The sequence below is a fragment of the Plectropomus leopardus genome, chromosome 5 (assembly GCF_026936395.1).
Source record: "Plectropomus leopardus strain MGB_pleo_1.0 chromosome 5, ASM2693639v1, whole genome shotgun sequence".
In the NCBI taxonomy this organism is placed as follows: domain Eukaryota; kingdom Metazoa; phylum Chordata; class Actinopteri; order Perciformes; family Serranidae; genus Plectropomus; species Plectropomus leopardus.
The window spans coordinates 9,343,610-9,365,254 of NC_142180.1; the positions used below are offsets into that span (position 1 = coordinate 9,343,610).

Genomic DNA, 21,645 nt, shown 5'->3' on the forward strand with positions numbered 1-21,645 from the left:
GGGAGGTCAAAGGTCAGGCTCACAAACAGAGAGGCAGCCCTGGAGCTAATGGAGATTCAGTGGGTTGATCCCAGGTCGACAGGTGAGGGACAGTGTCTCCAGAATGCATCTTCGTGGAGGTTTTTTAAAAAATGTTATTCTTTATTGATAACATTTTGTAAGACGGACTAAAGCACTAAAAGAACTGAAACAAAGCAGAGATGATCGGGCATTCCAGACTACATAGGCTGACCACAGCCAACTCCATCCTTTTCTGTCCATTTTGCTGAAACAGCATCAGACACTGGATTTTTCTGCTTCTACGACCACAAAACTGACCTGCAACACACACAGAGGCAAAGCCATGAGGACAGAACGAGTGGAAGCGAGTGAGAGGGAAGAAAAAAACGAGAGTAGAGAGGGCAGAAGTAGGCAGCACTCGCCACAGTCTTTTTCTGGCTACTGTTGTTCTTTGCGCTTCACCACACAATACTCAGCATGGCCACAACTGGCTTTTGAGAGTGACTGCACCATATTTGTGTGTGTGGGAGAGGGTAAGAGACAGACAGCAGGAGCAATGGAAAGAGTTTAAGAGCAACATGCAGGGTCTGCAGGCAGCCTACAGAGGTCAGTGTGATTTCATAACAAAATGACCCACAGACTCAGTATCTGCTGTTATTAGCTAATTCCAATCCATGTCATAAACTACCCTACATATACATTAATCATCATAGTATCTTGTTTCAGCAGTGCGTATGCAACAGATAAAATGATGAATGAATGAAATGATCAAGAATTGAATGTACAGCGCTGAATGTACAGTACTTAGAGGACATTATGTAAGGCAGAAAGTACATTTAGATCTTTGGTTGGTTGTTCTGTTTTTTTATGTTGTTCCAAGAGCTGTCTCACCACTTTGGTCCTGTCCCAATTTCATACTAAATGCATAGTCGACAACATATGGTTCTGAGTATGTGGGGTGTACTGTCTATATTGGAAAAGTGACAAAAAATACTCAAAAAGTCAGTATGAATTCTCAAAAAACAATTGAAGGATGTGCTTGAAGATACCAAATTACAACAACTTGTGAAAAAGCTCCAGGAACACATGAGCAAACAAAAAAAGGTTATTAAATCTGTTACTTCTGAATACTTTACTGACTGTTTTTGAAGTATAATTGGAAGTGACTGTCCAAAGGCTTAGTTTGATTGATATGATAAAGTACATTTTTGTATACCAACTGGAAAAACTGTATAATATACAAATGATTAACATGTATTTTGAAACTCAGCACACGTGTGAATGGCTCCTCGTCTGTCATTTGTATTGCATTGTTGGAAAATAGTCTCCAACAGCAGCATGCTCTAAATCAAGTGAGTTAGGCCTTAAGTGACTTGCTTCTTACTAAAAATAGGCAATAGACTCTTTTGCCATGGCCAAGAAAGCAGAGCTGTGTACACAGTACTACAGCACACAAGCGTGCCTTTCTGTGTGTGTGTTTTTGGTGTGTCACATTTGCTGTCACGGATGACATGTCCAGAAAGCAGATTAATCAACAATAGAAAGCAGCATAGAGGCCTGTGAAAATACCACAGTGATTACTTATTTTTTATATCTCTTACCTATTTGGTCTCTCTTTCAAAATTGGAACAGACAGGTGGTATTTTGTGTCAGTGCATCATTGCAGTGCTCACCCGAGTGCTGTGTTTCCATCACAGCTGATCGGACATTTGACCTGGGTGTGAATGCCAATTGTAAACTTTCCCATTACAATAAAAAGCCAGATGTTGGCAGGTGTTTTTTTGTGTAGTTAAAAAGTGGCTTTTTGGTTGCTTGGTTTCCAGTTGAGGACAAATCTAATATCATTAACAAGCACTTTCCATTACAGGTTTCCAATGCTAGACAAAGACATCTTTCCAGTGCTTATCTCCTTGACATTTTCAAAGTGTTTTACTGCAGCGCAAATAGAAATGTGTGCTCACAGTGTGCCTTTTTGAATATCTACGGGTGAGTCTGTTGATCCCAAACCTCTTTATATCCCATACTCCTTTTTATTTGCAGCATTAAAGCAACCTGCTGTTTTGCTCCTTCAGTTTGTCAGGGGTGTTACCAGGGTAATAACTCATCAGGCATGAATATGTTAGAATTTTTAATTAACATATCAATCTTTTGCAGTTTGAAAGAAGATAAAGAGCAAAACTAATTACTCTGTCTGATTTGGTCTAAAATAAAGATGTATTTGAACATATTGAACAGATAAATGGGGAATTCAGAATGATTTTAACTTCATCTTATTTATGTTGATGAAAGGAAAAGTCACATATGTCAACAGTCTGTCACTATCTCTCTCTTCTCCACCCCCCTCATCCCTCTTTGCTCTGCTTCTTTCTGCTCTCCCCCTCTTCCTCTCCTGGTGGTCTGCTGAGCTGCCCACAGAGGTCAACGCAGAGGCAAACTGACCAATCGAAAGCCAGTGCAACATAAGGTCAGGGGTCATAGGTCAGCTGACAGCATGAGCAATGGAAAGTCAAGACCGAGTGGCCAGCGGTTACATACCTTCGAGATATTCACTCCCTTATCTTTTTATAGAAGCTCAAACTGTGAACTTTGTGGAGCTTCAAAACAACAGCCGTGAGTTAGGAGGAAAGCTTGGAATTTTGCGACACTACTGATGGCTTTAGCAACATTAGGGAGTGTATATTTAACACTTAAAATGTTGTATTTTCATTATTTACTAAATCATGATGTGCAGACTATTTATATGCTCATTTCTTTGGAAGTGCTTGTAATTTCTTAGAAAATCCCTACTTAATCTGCGAGAAAACATTTGAGATGGGCTGAGATGTCACCATCTAATTATTAGTCTCAGCATTTGTATGTAAATGAAGACATACCTTGTGAAATTACTATATGAGCATTTTCAGGTGCAGAACTTTTTACTTAAAAAAGGTATTGTTTGAATTTCTCAGCGTTGGGCCGCAACAAAACGTATATGATGCTGTGGTCCATTCAGAGTTGGAGGTCAGAATTTCCCATTTGACATTTCAGACTTCTGACTTCCAAGCGTTCCAGGTGCACAACACCAAACGTAAAGAAAAAACATGATGGACAGTGATGAACTGGTGTTTCTGTGGCTAGTCCATGGACAATTGCATCAGCGGCAGAGCCACCGCCTTGCACATACGAGCAAAACAGAGGAAGAACTACACATAAGGTAACATACTGCTTGGAAATGTATCAAAACATGTCATTCACTACCAAGTGCTGCTCTTTGATATTCAGACAGCCTGAAGTAAAGCTAACATTAACTGATAATAAAGGACAACATCCACCTGACAAAAATCACTCAGCTTCAGAAAAATGTCTCTTTTCATGGTCATGCATTTTCAACTTCATGACCTCTTTCATGGACCAACTGGAACAGAAACTGAACTCTCATCAGAATTTGTGGACCTTTCAAAAGTAAGACGTAGAAGGAAACAATATCTCATTGCACCAACTCCCTGAAAAATGAAAAAAACGTAGATGCTGTTCATTATTTAGCCACCTGCATGGGTCGAATTTGACCTGGACAAATTGTCCTGCTGTGTGTCAGCAGTGTATGAAATGTATCCAGTGTGGAGGCAGAGAGATGGAGAGAGCAGACAAAGAGCTCACAGTAATCTGTGATCTGTCCTGCCACACCCTGACCTACAAAGGTAACCCAAATGCTGGGGGCTACCCGCACACATGCACCCACAGACACACACAAAGCTGCTTAGATCAGATACTGTCTGTTGTAACTCTACACTAAAGATAGAAAGACGGGAGGACATGATGAGGGATGAGGTGTGTTTGTGTGTGTGTGTGTGTGTGTGTGTGTGTGTGTGTGTGTGTGTGTGTGTGTGTGTGTGTGTGTGTGTGTGTGTGTGTGAGCGTTCCCTCTGAAGTTGAGCACCCCTCAGGGCTCTTTATTGACTCGCTTTTCTCTGTCCAATCCCAAACTCTTTTTGAGGAACAGTTGGAATAAAAAAGTTTTTTCCAGAGCATGGCGAGACTCAGGTACTTAAACGTACCTAAATAATACCCCAGTGTAAAATATGCCATTAAAGAAAAACTACCCCCAAAATATTTTTCGTATTATTACTCACTGCCTTCAGGCTTGGTAAGTTTGTAGTCTGCTCCTTTTCAAAAGATAGAAGTCTTTTTCCATGGATTTAAAAAAAATGTTAATAGAAATAGTGGAGGCAGACAGAAAACATGGGGTAAGATGGGATGACAAAAAACAAAAGTCCCTGGCTGGAATCGAGCCAGCATTGCAATTAGGTGACTTGTCAGATATAGTCAGTTCATTGTGGAGTACATGTTTGTGCCAGATTGGAAGAAATTTCCTCAAAATGTTTGTGAGATATTGCAGAAGAATGAGACAGATGCAATGTCAGTGACCTTGAACTTTCACCTATGATCACTAAAATCTGATCAGTTCATCGGTGAGTCAAAGTGGATGTTTGTGCCTAATTTGGAGAAACTCCCTCAAAGTGTTGTCAAGATATGACATTCACAGGAATGGGACAGACGGAAAACCCGTGAAATAAACACCGTCATTTGCCATGAATGTTGAGGACAAAATCACAGACAGAAACTGTATCATGGAGAGCTTGCTTGACCCACACTAACACATTTATGCGTGTTTACCTGTAACCATGAAAGTCGTCAATGATATTTTGGACCAACGGTGAGGTCATGGGTTGATGCTGCTTGTGCTTGGCTCTGGGATCCCAGGTGTAGTTGCCATGGGTGAGGTTGGCACCTCCTCTCTTGCGTCGAGGCAGAGTTCCGTGAATGGAGATTGGCTGGTAGGAAGCAGCGGGCAGCTCTGATAGGCTGCTGCCCTGACCCAGAGGGAGTCTGTGGGAGAGGGGAAATCAAGGAGGGGGAGAGAAATTAGACTGAAGTACTGAATTAAATTAAAACAGCCTAAACCTTTAAAAGACTCTAAACTTTGAAAAAAAATCCCTTTCCAGATGGGAGTTATCCTCTTTAAACTCATCTTAAATCCTTTCCACACTTTGACAGCATATTTATACTCTGTATCGACTAGTTCAAACACTTAATTGAAGCTTTTTGATGCTGCTTACTGCACACAGACTTAAATATGTTGATGCCATGTTTGCATCTACAACGTTAAATAGAAATACATGATGTCGTGTGTATAATTTGCATTTCCAGACTGACATATATGATATTTTTAGAAGTCTGGGATTTCCCTTGGTGTTAAATGATAATTTGAGGGTTTGTCCCCACAAAATGTATTGTAATAACAGACCAAAGAAGCAACACCTAAAAAAAACGAGTTACATTTGATGTTATTCTCCCTTGGGAACCAAATTGTTTTGTAACCACCTGCCTATTGTACTTGTATTTGGTTAAATTGCTATCTTACATTTCTTAAAAACTGAATAGTCTTACAGAGACGACTGGAACTAAATACCAGTAAAGTATATAGGCTTGTTCACTTCATTATATCAATCAGACACAATCTTCCATGAAAGCCAGTTTTTATTGTGCTGTGAGCCGCTGCAGGTCACCTCACTCACCCGGGTTTGGAGCTGAGGAGGTCCATGGAGGAGGCGAGGGAGGCCTGGAGCCCCCTAGAAGAGCAGGTGCTGCCGCTGGGGACACCGAGGGAGGTGGAGGGGACTCCAGGGTGTGCATTGCTTCCTCCCAGGGTGTGGTGTGCATGGAGGGACCGAGGCAGACTGGCAAAACGCCCCTCTGCCATCATCCTCAACTCTGGAAAAACAAAGAAATGCAAAAAAAAAAAGAGAGGACTTCTTTAAACCACACTTTAAATCTTTGGAATTAAAGAGCTGATTTCAGTCTTATATATATATATTATAATAACTTTATTAAGGTGATAGATTAAAGAAGAACTTCACAGGGTATGATATAACCTAGCATCCTTACTATACATAAGCCATGGGAAAACAGTTATGTAAGCATAGCAACACAAGAATGAGGGGTGAGGTGTAATACTCTGTAATATAGTATATATAATAGGGACAATACACAAAACACACAGGGATATAGACCTGCTCACTGACATGATGTATTTTGATATATGATCCAACTGAACAGGTGTCCCCATCACCACCATTACACTAGCATGTCTCACACACCCTTTCACATCATCAAGCATACATAGTATACACCAACATGCTGCCTGGAGGGAAATAAAGCGTCCGATTATATAACGTTACACCAGTATGGTCAGCTAAGTGATGCAATTCTAACTATGCTTTTATGCAAACATAAAATCAAAAGAACTGCACCACTGCTGTACTGTTCAAAATTTAAACATCTGATTTGATAATGAGATGTGTTGAAAACTAGACCACAGATATTTCCAACAACACTCCATAAATTCTAGAAAAATATCAAGAAAACAGCATGACAAACAACAATTATATATCTGTTAGGCTTGGGCAGGGTTATTTTAGACCAGGGTTTTTAAAAATCCTGAAAGTATGTTTTTCAATACCATCATAAATACTGGCGATCCTCTTTCTATCAAACTCATTAATTTTAGTACACAACCAGACTCACTCAGTTTTATTTTGTTTCTGTCGAGTTTGAATGAAGTGTATTTTATGATGAGTTTATTAAGCACCCTTATAACATCATATACGGTATACCCTGATGAAATTCCAGGGAAGGTATGAAATATTACATACTGTCCAAGCCTTATAACTGTTACCTATACCTCCTCCTCAGGAGACAATATTACACTCTACGAGAGGGGTAACTAGTCAACCTTTCATGGCTGGGCTAAACAAATGTATCGTGCCATCCAGAGATTTTCCCCTTGTCTGTTTTTACTTGGTGCTGGGCTCAAAGCCAATAAGAATTTCACCAGACTTCAGCTTCCTATTGGTGGACGTGAGAAGAGAACAGAGGTCTGACCTTCTGCCTCAGTTGGTATTTTTATCAACAAACCCCGAATGTCATACCATCAGGGCATGCTTCAAATTCTTTATATTCCAGCAGGGCACATAAAACCAGCTTCTATACTCCAGACTTTTCAAAAAGTCTAAAGAAAAAGCAGCACTGACTGCACACAACTTTTGTTTTCCCCGTGGAGACAGACAGACAAGCAGATATTATTACTGTCCACAGAGATGGACAAGAGAGATACTGTAGGTTGGCAGTGATGGAAACATTGGACAGGTTCTTGATAAATTCCCCTGCCATGTGATGATGACTCGTCAGCACGCTACAGTATCATCTGCTCCGAATCACTCACCGTGCAGCCCTTAGTCACACTGTACAAACTAAAATACCATCAGCTGACAGACGTGTTGGTAGACTGGATGGTACGAGATTCCACAAACCCGCCCTGCTTCTAATCTGATCAAACCCAAGAATCTGACCCCAACAACTATGCTGGTGTTTGTTATTGTGTCTCCATTTGGACAACCTGATTATGATCAGAGAAAGTAGGCTGCAGAGGAAACTGTGGGGTTTGGCACTGTAGCAGTCACAGCAGTCAACCCTGACCGAGAGGCGCTGTGTCAAACCAAGCAGATCATCATATTTCATACTTGTACAAGTATTTATGCGACTAATATTTGCATTTATATCATTTAGCCAGAAGCATGTCCCCAAAAAAAGAGGTTTAGGGCCGCTAAGACCAAACAGCCCAGAGTTGGTGTACTTGTTATCACTTGTGATTGCCCAAGGTATGAGCTACCAGGAAATAATAGTGAAAAAAAAGGTGGCCGGAAGCATCCTGAGGGCTGGACCTGGATCTCAGCCTAACGGTTCCTTGTACCAGAATGTGGAGTGTAAACAACTAATTTAACTAAAGACACTATGAACCTGAACTGACTTCAGTGTTACTTTGTGCAGAAAAAAAGCTACGATAAGAATATGCACAATGACAAATACATACAGAATTTATAGAAATATTCTAACATAGTGAGAGTTATTTTTGTTTGGTTTTCTTGCTTACTATTAAATAAGATAGATTCCCTCTGTTTTCAGGACTTTTTTGTTTGTTTGTTTTTTATTTTATTGTTTTTACATTTTCTTCCCAATTTGTTTGCTTTCTTTTTGAAGTAATTTTTATCAAAATATATTTATTCATTATTTTCTTTTCTTATGTGTGTAATGTACTGGTAATTTTGGTGTCACTGCACCCCTTAAGTTTTGCCATGATTGTTTCCATCATTGTGATTTCCATTATTGCTTCTACTTCTGGTCTTTTGTTGTATTTGTTAGGTTCTTTTTTTTGGGGGGGCATGAAAAAAATTTGGGTTGTCTGTGATTTATATGCCTTTTTTTCTTCCAATGAAATATAAATAATGTAATATTAGGGAAAAAAATTTAAAAATTATTTTTAAAAAAATGTGCACTATTAATGACAATATCAAAAAGAGCCTTGGAGCTAAGCAAATGTAGGAAACCTGGTATTCAATATAAAATGGAACTAAATCCAAAGTTAGCAGGGGGTCACTGGATCATGATGATGAATATCAATAAAAATGCTAATTCAGTTTTAAGGGAAGGAACAGCTGGCCAGCTCAAAATTTTCCTCCGTTTATACACACACTCCCACACACACAAACACACTGTAAAAGTCCTGCTAAGGCATGCTGGGTCAGAGTGTGGATTCCTGTGAGGGGCAGAACGACTAGGAGGAGGACCTATTATAAGACCCTCAGGGATGGTCAGCTCTGTGTGTGTGTGTTAATGTGTATTTGTGTGTGTGGCCCTGACCATCTGCCAGACACACACCCTCCCCTGCAGAGGAGAAAGGACCGACTCTCACTGAGGGAAAGCGCAGACACACAGCACTTACGCACATGAATACTTTGTCAATTAATCTTATAAATAAATTATTCATGCTAAGAGCTAAAGGAAGTCATTTCCACATGCAGTGAAGGTGTGAAAAGCTCACTCACTCTCCTTCTATCTTTCTCCATTAACCTCTTCTCTCTCCATCTTACCCATCTAGTCCATCCACACACTTTTTGGCCTTCTTTAAATAATTCTTTGTCCTTTTGACTCCATCTCTACTCATACATCTCTTCCTTTCTCTTTCAATCTTTGCAACCACCCCCCCCCCTCCTCCACACAGACATCCCCTCCCTCCTTCTGTCTGTCCATCATGATGTCAGCTCTTCTTTGGCTTCCTCACTTTGTCACCTTCTTTTTGTCCTTTGTCCTTGCACTGCTGGTAATAATAGACTTTTTCTTCTCCTGCTCTTTCTCTCTCTCTGCATCATCCTCCTCTCCTCTCCCTACAGCTGTTCAGCCACTGTCTACAGCACCCTGCATCACACACACACACACACACACACACACACACACACACACACACACACACACACACACACACACACACACACACATAAATAAGAAGCACTAACAATTCCAACACCAAGTCCATCATTTAAAAAAAAAGGATTTTTTAAAAAAACTTAGTTTAAAGCCACATCTTTAGGTTAATGTCTACAGTAAGTTCAACCTGGCGTGAAGCATGATTAAGTTGCTATGGACCCTCCAACAGGGCTATCTCTTTCTCTTTTAGCCATGTAGTCTTTTCAGCTCTTTAATTTCTCCTGTTTAGTCCAGGATCAGTTTCTGTTCTATATAAAAAGCAATATCAAAGTCAATTGTAATATTATATGAAGTCAAAGATCTTCTAAATCAGACTTTGTTATACAACCTAAACTGTTCCTTTATACTCTGATGTATGAAAGCGTGGGAAATACATATAAAACAAACACAAATCCAATCTTCATCCTAAAAAAACACCTTTGTGCAACCCTTTTCAGACATGAAATACTTATGTTGTTTACTGAATTTGTTAAATGGCCATTCTGGTGTTGTTTTCTTACTGATTTTAATATTTAATTGTCATTCTTCCATTTTATTTGGCACATTCGAAATAAAGATCTAGTAGCAGTTGAAGTTCTGACTGGAATTACATGTTTGAGATACTGTGATATAGGGTTGTGGTTGGATTTTTTTTTTTTTTTTGCCTGATTTTTTTATGGAATCCAGGGTTACATAAGTAAAAGACACGTTTCATTTCCTGTATAGACCATATTCTTTGTCTTCTAAAAGAGTCACTTTTAAGATATGGATTGGCTTGAGCTCTTTTAAGTCAAATTGTAAAAGTCTGTGAGTACAAAACACAAGACAAGTGAAAGGTAAGAGATCAAATCGCAGATCTTAAAATTCTGTTGCCTGTAGAGCTAATTCGGACCTGAGAGATTAATATCACATAACATTAAAAATTAAGTGATCAAAGTCTTTTATTTTCAGCTTCTGTTTCAATTTCAGATGAATTTAGCAACTCCAGTTTTTTTTGTTCCCAATTTCAATGAGAAAGCAAATGTAATTTGCTATTTGCACCTCTGTCTGGCTTCCTCTCCATAGAAACACCAAATGGGGCTCATGGGCATTGTAGTATTTCAATCCAAATGGACAGAAATAGCAACCAAATGTCCCCAGAAACAAACTTGAACTACCTAAAAGCTGATGCCAAAAACATAACCCTCCTGTTCAATTATTCAACAGACACTCCTGTGTTTGCCATTTTAATATTATTTTACTATTCAGCCTGACATTGTGTTTATTTCAACCAATTTTAGTTTGTGTCCAATTGTTTGTTGCAATTAAACCACAAATAGTAACTGATGTATCAACTGCAAACGTTGGGAACATGACGATCAAAGAAATGTGCTGTTATCTGTTTTTGTTTTCTGAATTTTTGTAAATCTACAAAAACTTGCGTACTGCAGCTGTCCAATGTAATTGACAATTGTTGCCAATATTTGTGACAATCTTTCTGTCATCATTTTCTGGCCCTGGCAAATAAAAACGTCATCTTCTATTCTCCTGCTTACAACGCTCTAGTTGGAAATGTGGACGAAAGACCAACCACAGAGACAGCAATACCTCTATGTCTGCAATGAGCCATTATCAGCAGATTGAATGAGTTCTAGTGGACAGAAAATGAGAAGTCTGTAACCAGACTTGATTTTGGAAACTGGGAAAACACTCTTCTCTTGCATTTTATTGGACACCTGGGGATCAAACATAAGTATCCTCCTTGACCATGGTACAAAAGACAAAATACTCTGAAGTGAGGTTTATTTTGTCACCAACACTAGTGATGGCCTTGGGTTGGAAACGCCAGCACACACACAAACACACACACGAAACCTTGGGTGGGAAACAAGCAAAGATTAACAGGAAGAGGAAATGGCAGTATAAACATTTAGACGGCGGGCAGCTCATTATTAAGGATCACTGGCAATAAAACAACTATCTCTCTCACTTCCTTTCCTCTTTTTAACTATCATCCTCATTCTTTCTGTAATTCTGTTCCACGTAAGGACTTAACTTTGCTAATAAATTCAGTTTGATTGAATTTAACGTTTTGATGGTAAGCTCTCTTCCCGCATATCTAACCGTACACGAGTCAGAAAGCTTTGTTGTTAATCCACTGAAGCCGTGGTTTTAACTGGGTGTCTGGAGACCACCACTGGTGCTTTATGTGGTTCAACAGGTCCACTTTAAGACACTAATATCATGGACTACTGGGAATGCTTGGAAAAAAAGGAATCCAAAGTCACATAAAACACTCTACATAACAATATAATTTTTAAATAAAGTGTAGTTTAAACAGCAGTGGTCACATTTTGCACCGCTGGTCTCTAATTAAACATGCACACAATGGAGAGCACAACACGAACATCAACATGTTTGGGAATTGGGGGTTTCCTCTAGTGGACTTAAAGTGTCTTCCTGCTATGGCACGCACACACAGACACACACAGACACACACACACACACACACACACACACACACACACACACACGCACACACACACACGAGCACACACCAGTGCATTAGCAAAACCACCCCTGGCCAGAAGTGAACAATGGGAAAAACTGTCACATGACCGCTGTTTAGAGCCAGCCTTTGTTAGAGGCAGAGAGAGAGGTGTCCTACTGCGCTCTTCAGTGCGTGGGCCCTCCAGTGTGTGTGTTTGTGCACGCGCGAGTGTGTGAAGTATGCAAGCAACATATTAATGAGGCTTTTATTAAATCCCACATCAGTAGCTACCATTTAATACTTGTGTAACTCTCTCAGACATATCCCATTTACTCTCAGTGTGTGTGCTCATTTTATAGGTCTACGCTAAAAGAAATAGACAGTTTGAGAAAAAAATGTGTCATCTATGCACAGTCACTGATCACCACACTTTGAGCCAGTCAGTCACTCACACAGAGAAGCAGTCAGCTGAGTCAGTCAGTGTTGGAAGAAACATTCAGTTCCTTGATTGAGTCAAACAATTCTTTAAAAAAACATATCATCCATCAGAAGTAAAAGTCCTGCATTAAAACCTTTTATCTTAATTATTCTAAATCTACAACTTTAAGGGGTTGAAATGACGCTCCAACTAAATCAAAGATGGCTGAGTTGTGCCTGTGGTTTCAGCTCAGCTGGTCTTTTGTGTGCAACAGCTTTATAGCTACAATTTCAAATGTCCTTGACCAACCAAGCAATTGCTTAAGTTATACAATTATACGCTAAATTGGCATGTGATGACATAGATACTAATTTGTGTTTATGTTACCCGCAAGACAGTCAATCATGTTTAAGTGTGCCAGCCTTAACTTAACAACACTCCATCATGCAGATGAAAAAAAATACAATGTCTTCAAAGGAAAAGTCTGTGTTTTGGGGATGAGTGCTTATTAGCTTTAATGCAGAGAGTCAGATGAAAAGATCAACATCACTCTTTTGCTATGGCCAGCAGCAGTTGGTTGACAACAAGACTCCAGGAAGTTAATGGCCAGGCAGGGAACACCAGGAATTGTTATGTTTGCATCTTATTTCTTGATAGAAATAGTTAATAAGATTATTTAAGAGGTGCTGGCCATTATATTTTATTTTTGGCCAAAGCCAAGCCATTTATTTCTTCTTTATACCAAGCCAATCTAAGCTATCCATGAGACTGATTTAAATCTTCTTAACCAAGTGTGATGACAAAGCAGATGAGTGCATCTCCCATGCGTTTAAAAAATTTACTGTTTCCCTAACAAAAACAAATAGCAGATTTCAGCTCTGAGTACCAAAAGTACATGCACTAATGTCTTGGTACATTATTGATGTTGATGACGTTGCAGCTGGTGCCTCAAAAGTCCCATTACTTGATTCAGTATACTGCTTAATGGTTTAATATACATCTTATTCTACGGGCTTATCGTGTGTTTTATATATGTAAATATTCTTTCTGCAAATTAATTGGTATCATTGGCATCAAGTAAAGACTGAAGTGAGAAGTACAATTTATTTATACACTATTTATCTATCTATTTATTTATTTATTATAAATGGTAGTTTAAATTTGCATAAACTGGTATTCAAGTTAAACACAAGTATCCAAAAATGAAAAGGCTTTGAAAATAATATTTACATTTTTACTCTTAACCTCTGCAGTCAGTCAGTCAGTCAGTCAGTCAGGTTTTGTGAAGTCACACAGTGTTGACGGGTGGTTGGAATACCAACCACATTATCCCACTGGGACCAGTAACACAATACCACACATACACACACACACACACACACACGTGCACACACACACACATACACACACACACACACACACACACACACACACACACACATACGCTGCCACTGCCAGTGCACGACCATCACAAAGTTAAAGCTGAGCTCTGTACATCTGGCACAGACACATTTCAGCATTAATGAAAGGTTGAATCTCATTGGCTCTTTCAGCAGCACGACAGGGTTCACACCCGACACTGACTAATGTCTGAAACAACCTGCTACATGTGTGCATTTACAAAACATCAACTCTCCACACACACAAACAGATGCACACATATGTCTGCCTCTGTCATCATCTCGGGGGTGGCTTGCCGTTTAAAGACTTGTTCTCATAACTGAAGGGTCAGAGTTTGAATCTGAGCAGCAGGCGTTCAACCTGTCAAAGTGATACTAAGTAACACAGTTAAGAGTGGTTAGCTAAGAGCCACAAATCTGTAATCAAATGCTACAATAAATACTGACAACACTGCAGTGGTGTCAAAACCTATAATTTATCACATCAATGTAGTTTGACTTAGAGGAAAATAAACTTCTATGTCGTAAACCCAAAACCTTAAACATGCAATTTTAAACACGCTCAAAACCAAAGTAAACAAGAAAAAGCCTTGATGAAAGATCTCCATCTTATCTGTCATATTTCATGTAATTATTTCCTGCTGGGGTTTCCACAGTTAGCACCACCAATCCCAGCAACCACAGTTACACCCAGCGCCATGGGAAGGCAACTTATTGCTCAAAAAAAGGTCCCTGAGCAAATCTAACTCACTTGTGAGCTGTAAACAAATCAACCGGAGAGGGATGGAGAGAGCTGAGGGATGAGGAGGTGAAATATACAGCAGCCGCAGAAAGAGAATAAATAGAGTTTTCTATTTTTAACTTTTAGTTTAATGATGAAGTGTGAAAAAAAGAAATTATAATGCATCCAGCGGAGAAGATAAACATCAAGATAACTGTCTACACACACACACATTCCTCCACACACCTACTGTATGTGGATGCACGCTCACATAAACACAGATTTGTATTCCTACCTGTCAGTGTGACCTCTTCTCCTTTTCCAGATCTTTGCTCTTATTAATCTTTTAGTTTAACACACTTCTATATAAAAAAAAAAAGTATTCCCGTTCATAGCTTGCTTGAATGACTGAGTATCTGACCGGCTGTAACACTATATACTCACGCTCCTTCAGACAGGCAACAACAAGCAGCGCTGCACAATCTCAAGCCCTGCCCTCCTCTTTCTCTCTCTGGGGAGTGATTTGCGAGCACCCCCCTCAGCCCCTCCTCTAGCTCTACTGTGTTTGGGAGGAGTTTTCTTTCTTTCTTTTTTAGCTGATTTGTCTCTTGCCCCCTCAGCTCCTCAACAAAACTCTCCCCCTCTCCTCCACTTCCACCTCCCTCCTCCTCCTCCTCCTCCTCCTCCTCCTCTGTGTTCCCTGCACAGCCTCATATTTCATGCTCCAAGTCTTTTTGTTTAGGACCTCTTACACCAACACCACCAACTGGCCCGGTGCTTGAAGAAGATTTAGATGTGACCTAATGTTGCTATTTGCAGAGAGGGGACGGAAAAGGGAAAAAAAATGTGATCTTTGCATGCTTGCGATGTATTTGAGGTGCACTCAAGACTTTACTACTTGACTCACTTTTGGCTGACACATAAATCAGCTCAGCGTCATCCACTTGGAGCTTTCAAATGCTGGGAAAAAACATATTAAATTTCATCTTGTGAAGCAGATGAAACAAGTAGAAGAGCTCTACTTGTGTCATTACATCAGGTATGAGGTCACGTTGAGTGTGTTTGTGTGTGTGTGTGTGTGTGTGTGTGTGTGTGTGTGCATGTATGTGTGCTGACTGGCCCTAAGGACAACACTCTCTCCTGTCTTTGTCCTCCTGTTCCTCTGTATTGTCTAGAGTTGATAACACCCAGACACGTGCATGTGTGTGCGCATTTCTGTGTGTGTGTGCGTTTCCTTTCAGACAATACAAGGAGCCCATCCTGCCGCTATGAAAGCCAAGATGATCAGATGGCCCGCATTGGGCTCACACACACACACACACACACACACACACACACACACACACACACACACACACACACACACACGGAAACACACATACACACAGATGCTGTGTTTTGATCTTGAGCTATTCACACTACAGTTGTTAAGATTGAGAAAACACCTGAAGTCCATGAGGGCCATAACAGTCCTTGTGGTGATCAGGGAAGATGTTGGTTTTGTTAAATTGTATTTGTCACTTTTTAGTTTTAGATACCGTAAAACTTCAATTAATATCCTAGGCTATTATTTGTTTTTAATCACTGAACTCAACAGGCTGTTATTTAGGACAGGTGTCTACATGACATAGGCTTCTATTTCCTTTAACACAAAACTTGCTCAGCAAAGATGAAAATACAGTCAAATTAGTTATTTAACCTTTTGAGACCTGGGTAAGTTGGCTTTATTTTATTCAAAAACATGGGAAGAGGGTCATGAGCAACAAAAAAAGAAATGACCCATAAGCAGTTAGCAAGAAATCCGTGAAAAGTACAAGAAAAATGACCTAAATGACCCCCCCCCCCAAAAAAAAATTAGAGTGAGACAAAAAAAATACAAAGCAAGAAATGCCTTTAAACAAAAAAAACTTTAAAAATTATTTTTAGTTAGTTAGTATTATTAGTTTTATACCTCCAAAGGACTTCTGTACAAACAAACTGTATGGTATTCAGACCAGGCCTCTAATCGAGACAGGCCTTTATTTGTCAAAATGTGTCACCATAAATGGCCAGTAAAGGGGACAGGGTGTTTAATCACTGACTAGATGACTAGACTAATATTTGAAGTTTTACAGTAGATAGAATTATCCACTACATTTTCTGGAATTTGGCCACAGCGGAACAGAGTCCAGCAGACTGCTCCTTGTATTTCCAAGTGGTGTTACTGTTGGCACTGCTGCCGCTGTGTTGTAGAGTTGTGTGAAAGTAGTGTCAGTTTCAGCAATTATGAAGTTTTTTAAATAAAAGTTACCAACTACAGCATTAACTGAATTTTCAGTGTCTATTTCAACTCTGCAATTGTGAGTGCCCATTTAGTTATGCAATACATCTGATGAGTACAGTCATTTCAGGTGTGTCTACTTTTGCTTTCATGTCCAAAGACACTGAAAATTCTGGCAGATATTCAACAGTTAAAGCTGTAGTTGGTAACTTTTATTTAAAAAACTTCATAATTGCTGAAACTGACACTACTTTCACACAACTCTACAACACAGCGGCAGCAGGGCCAACAGTAACACCACTTGTGGTTGTTCAGTGTTATGGCTAATATGTGTGGGTTTAGATACAATCTGTCGTAATTGTCGAGCCACTCCTTTTTCCCGCCTTACTGTCTTAGATCACAGCTATTAACTTGGCAAGTAAAGTGTCATCCGCCACAAAAAAATTAGCAACAAAACTATGAAAATTTAACATTTGGTGTTGGTGTTGGTGTGTTTGCTAATCTAATCATCTTTTCATCAGATTTTATTGTTTTTGGGGTTGAGACACTCGTAAAGGGTCATGAAAGAATCTAAGGGGTTGTGAGATGTGTTAGTAGCATTGTCACAATACTGGAATTTCTAGCTTTGTTACAATATCTTGAATTTGAAAATAGGGGAAACGTGACATTAAGGATATGAAATTAAAAATTTTAGTAAAAAATATATATGAAACGACAACAATTGTTTTTCTGCTCTTAGATATAAACAGAGTACAGAAGAATGCCTGTAGTAAACATTAACAGGACAGAAAGGTACCTGTGTGTCCATACTACAGAAAATGAGTGTTGAAACGTTTCAAATGTTTACAATCAATTTTTGTGGATGAATCAATACTTTTGACAACACTATCAAGATATTAAGACTGTTTTTAAATCTCTATCTTTGTTTCCCTGTAAAATAAAGCATAGTTCTGTTCACACTTCTCACAATATTTTGAGAAGTGAAATCAGTTTTCAGTTGAACTTTCATAGACGATAAATCTTGGGCACCACTGTTTAGGGCTGTTATTGTGCTTACATTTGATTTTCCCTTTTCACCACAAACTGCACAGAAGAGGTCCACAAACCAAAACTAGTCACTAATAGAAGGCCGAGTCACTTCTAGGACTTGAAGTCATCCTTTTAACCACAAGGCATATGGTCAATTAAATCTGAGTAACATAAAGGTCCTGAAGCATTAGGTAATGCTGACCTAATCATTAAATAAATTGTTTTTGGCCTGTTTACAATAACCAACACTGTGAGCAGTGATCATAGTCTGAATGTCAAAGCCAGGCACATAAGTTGCCCCTGGACTCCAGTAGAGATGGAGGGACAGTTTGGAGGAAAATAAATAAATTCAAGTTCAGCTGGATATTTTGACTTCCTGAGTAAATCTCAGCGCTCTTTGACACAGGCATGTGGAAATTCTTGGCATCTTTGTGTGTGAGAGGGTGGTATTTCCAGGAAGGTGCACAGTGAGTCAGGAGGGTAATCTGTAATCATCTCCTGAATCACCTAAACTTCCCCCAAAAGTGATGGGGGTGGGAGGTGGGTGTTGTTTAGTTGGGCAGAGCAGAACTATAATGCTTGACTGATATGTGTCATCGGGATGAAAGATCTTATCAATTTGTTTGCAGAGGAACAAACCATTTAGGACAAGTTGTCACATCCTCACTTTAAATGGTCTCATGCAAGTGGCTTTACACCACACTGTGGTACTGTTTGGACATGACGCATCGTTCTCGCAGTGGGATACACATTTGTTCTGATTATGCTGATAATCCGATGCAGCTCCAGCCAGAAGAAAATTTATAGGATTTTTTTTTTTGATTTGCTTGGTTCTCTGTCCCAGTGTTCATTTGTTAAGGGAGCATGCTATACCAATTAAATATATATGTGATAGTAAATAAGTAGAACTAGCACCTCACAGTCTGTGAAAACCAGACTTTAATAAGACCTTGACCAGAGATGGTGCCTATTCATTCCAAAAAGGTTGCTCATCTTGCGCATATGCTGAAAAAGTTCTCTAACTTTTTGGTTTACTTGCACAGCCCACTGACTATGTGCATAGTGTTCCTCCCACTGACCTGCCCACCAATTCCCACTCGCCTTATAGACTTTACATTGTGATGATGTAACACATTTTTAAATCACTTTTCTCCAGGATACGACATACAGACAGATGTCATGATGAGTTTTGTGTTATCTTGTGGATTCTGTTTTAGGGTTTTCCATCATGTTTTTCGAGTTTCATGTTGTACATGTTTCCTGTTTTATTTTGTAGAGTCACTTCTCATGTATCATGTCTGGTTTTACTTCCTGTCTTTGTGTGTTTTCCTGCCTGTTATCTATCACACCTATCTTCTTTCAGTGTCATTAGTCCTACCTGATCCCAGAGTCTTCCCTGCACACCTGATCTGTATTAGTCTTGTTTGCTTCACCCTAGTGTTCCCTGCCACACCCTTGTTGTTAACCAATTCTTGTGTTTCCCTCCGTTTACCCATGTCCATGCCACTCCACCTGTGTCTCGATCTTCTGATTACTTCTCTGTGTATATATACTCGTGTCTGTCCCCTTATCCTCTGTTCCTCACTGTTCACTTCTCAGTAACAGTCTTTCCCTGTGTTCCTAGTGGTTTCCTGGTTGGTTTCAGTTTAGTTTTGATTTAGATTTCTTTATGTTTTGTTACCAGCTTGTTTTTCATTAGCATTAAAGTTTACTTTTGGTTTGAACCACTGTCTGCCTTTGTTCTGCATTTGGGTGCTTATCTGTGCTCATAGTTAACTACAGAGAACCTGAAAACAGAGTTCTTGACCACATTTGTCAGTGGCGCAATTTTCAAAATTACTGTGCTCTTAAACTGCTTTTGATATTTTTAGGTGACTTACATATTTTTACTGCAGCCTAGTCCACAACAGTACATAGCTTAGCTTCCATTTTATTTATCAAAGGAGGTAGGGTGTGACTTTTTTTGTTTAAAATAATATAAAATATTACCTTTTAAAAGTTGTATGTACCTCACCTGAGCCAAAATCCAAAACACAGTTCTTCCTCAGTGCTTACATTTTTTTAAATGCCTGACCCATTTTGCAGCACCCCTTCCCCCCTCATAAATAACAAACAGTCCCTATCCTTAACCACTGAGGGAGGCCAGAGCAGTGACGAAGAGCACGCAGAGAAGGCCTATTCTAGTTAAAGTCTGATTAAGGGGTGCACGTGATGGAAGATATCAAATTACAACCACATTATCTGGGTGTGAGAAATCTGATTTAGTCCAATTTCAGTCAGACTACCATGTTTAAATGTACTTGAAAATTCCAATTTTAGTTGGACTCACAGTAATTTGACCTTTTCAAACATCATGTAAAAATACTGACTGTTAAGGCAATTTCCTGCACTTCCTGTTAATGTGAGTCCTCAGGCCAAGCCCTGCTTTGGCACATTGGCTCAGCATGTTGGCACAATGCCTCGCTGAGTCACTCATTTCCAAACATTGACCACCAATCCACCTCAGGGCACCAGTGTTTCCCAAATCATTAAATAGATGGGTTTGGCTTCCCCACCTTCTGCATGTGCCACCTGCACATAATTTGATTTATGTAATAGTAGTTTTAAGTAGTAATAGCAAACTTTGGTAATATTCTTTCATTTTGGTTTCTTTTCCTGTTTCTGGTGTCCCTGTAACTCCTCAGTAGGAAGATATGAACTGTGCAATGAACATTCTCTTCCCAATTTCATCCTCTTCTCCTCCTCCTCATTCCATCCACTCGTTGCTCCCCTCTCCCCTCACCTCCTTTCACCTCCTCTGCTCTTCTTTTCCCTGATGAATCTGTACACACAAGCATACACACACACACACAAACACACACACACACACACACACACACACACACACACACACACACACACACACACACACACACTTGTGTTTCCATGCGTGTTTCTGATCAAGTGTGAAGTGTAAACAGTTCAATGTTTTGGCCACTCCTCATTCCTCTGGTTGTAGCCTCAGGGTCTTACGACTGAAAAAAGGATGGGTCCAAATCTGATAATTCAAAATCTACTCATTTTTTCTGACTCGTGCAGTAATGGTTTCTGTGGAACATCAACGTCAACAGTTGACTGACAGGATTCTCGGCTGTTATTTAAGTTAAGCTCACAGTGCTGCAGAATTTCACGCGAGCAACACTCATGATTCATGGAAGCTCGACAAAATATCATCTGTAAATGCTGCAACATACAGTGGCCAAGAGCCATTTTATAGAGGTACTATTACTTTGGCTTTGGCAGTTTAATTACTTATGTGTCCTTTAAGGGACAATGTATGATTGTAATGATACAATTTATATATTTCTGATGTACTGTAACAAAATAAATGAGAACAAGTTTGTTTGAGATCAGCAAAAAGGGCAGCAAAAGCCATTTGTTTAAATGTTTAAAACATCTTATGCAAGATCTGAAGTGGCTCTAAGAATGATGACTACTTTCTTAAGGGTATGGTGGAGGTAACATGATGTTGCTATAGCAATACAAAACCTCTTAGGAAGGTGGTGAAGTTTGCATCTTGTTACTACCAACAGTCAACATCATATTAATCAAAGTAATAAATGACAATTTTTTTCATTATTTAGTTTGAATTTTTTTTTTTTTGATAATTTGTCACAAGATATTAACAATAGGAGGATGATATGAAGGAGGCTTTGAATTTTGGATCAGCCTTTAGGTTTGTTTTGTCTGTTACTTTTATATTCTGATTGTGTGCATATACATTAAAGCCCTTTTCCCACTGCACAAAAAACCCTGCTTACAGTATTTTTTTTTTAATGGCAAAGATTACAATTGGCATCCACTCCGGGGTCAAATGACTCTGCAGTAGTCACGGGTATATATCTGCTCCGGCTCCAATCTGCTCCGATTGGCAGTGAATACAACTTCTCAGTGAACGTGATAATTTTAGCCCCTTTACCGCCACGATGCAGTGAAGGACCACCATACTGTCTGTCTCCGTCTCAGCAG

At 39.5% G+C, this 21,645-nt stretch overlaps 1 protein-coding gene across 2 annotated transcripts in view; it reads right to left on the reverse strand.

Annotated features, from left to right (window-relative positions):
* Positions 1 to 21,645, reverse strand: part of bcar3 (BCAR3 adaptor protein, NSP family member) — a 79,555-nt gene that overhangs the window by 37,695 nt on the left and 20,215 nt on the right. The window contains exons 1-3 of one of the 2 annotated variants that reach the window (XM_042514055.2): positions 14,644 to 14,844; positions 5,556 to 5,751; positions 4,654 to 4,866 (exon numbers count right to left, since the gene is read on the reverse strand). In XM_042514055.2, the coding sequence (XP_042369989.2) occupies positions 4,654 to 4,866; positions 5,556 to 5,743 (401 nt within the window). In that variant the 5' untranslated portion in view covers positions 5,744 to 5,751; positions 14,644 to 14,844. Of the gene's footprint in view, positions 1 to 4,653; positions 4,867 to 5,555; positions 5,752 to 14,643; positions 14,845 to 21,645 lie in introns of those variants that run through there. The other variant, XM_088077460.1, reaches the window with a different exon arrangement.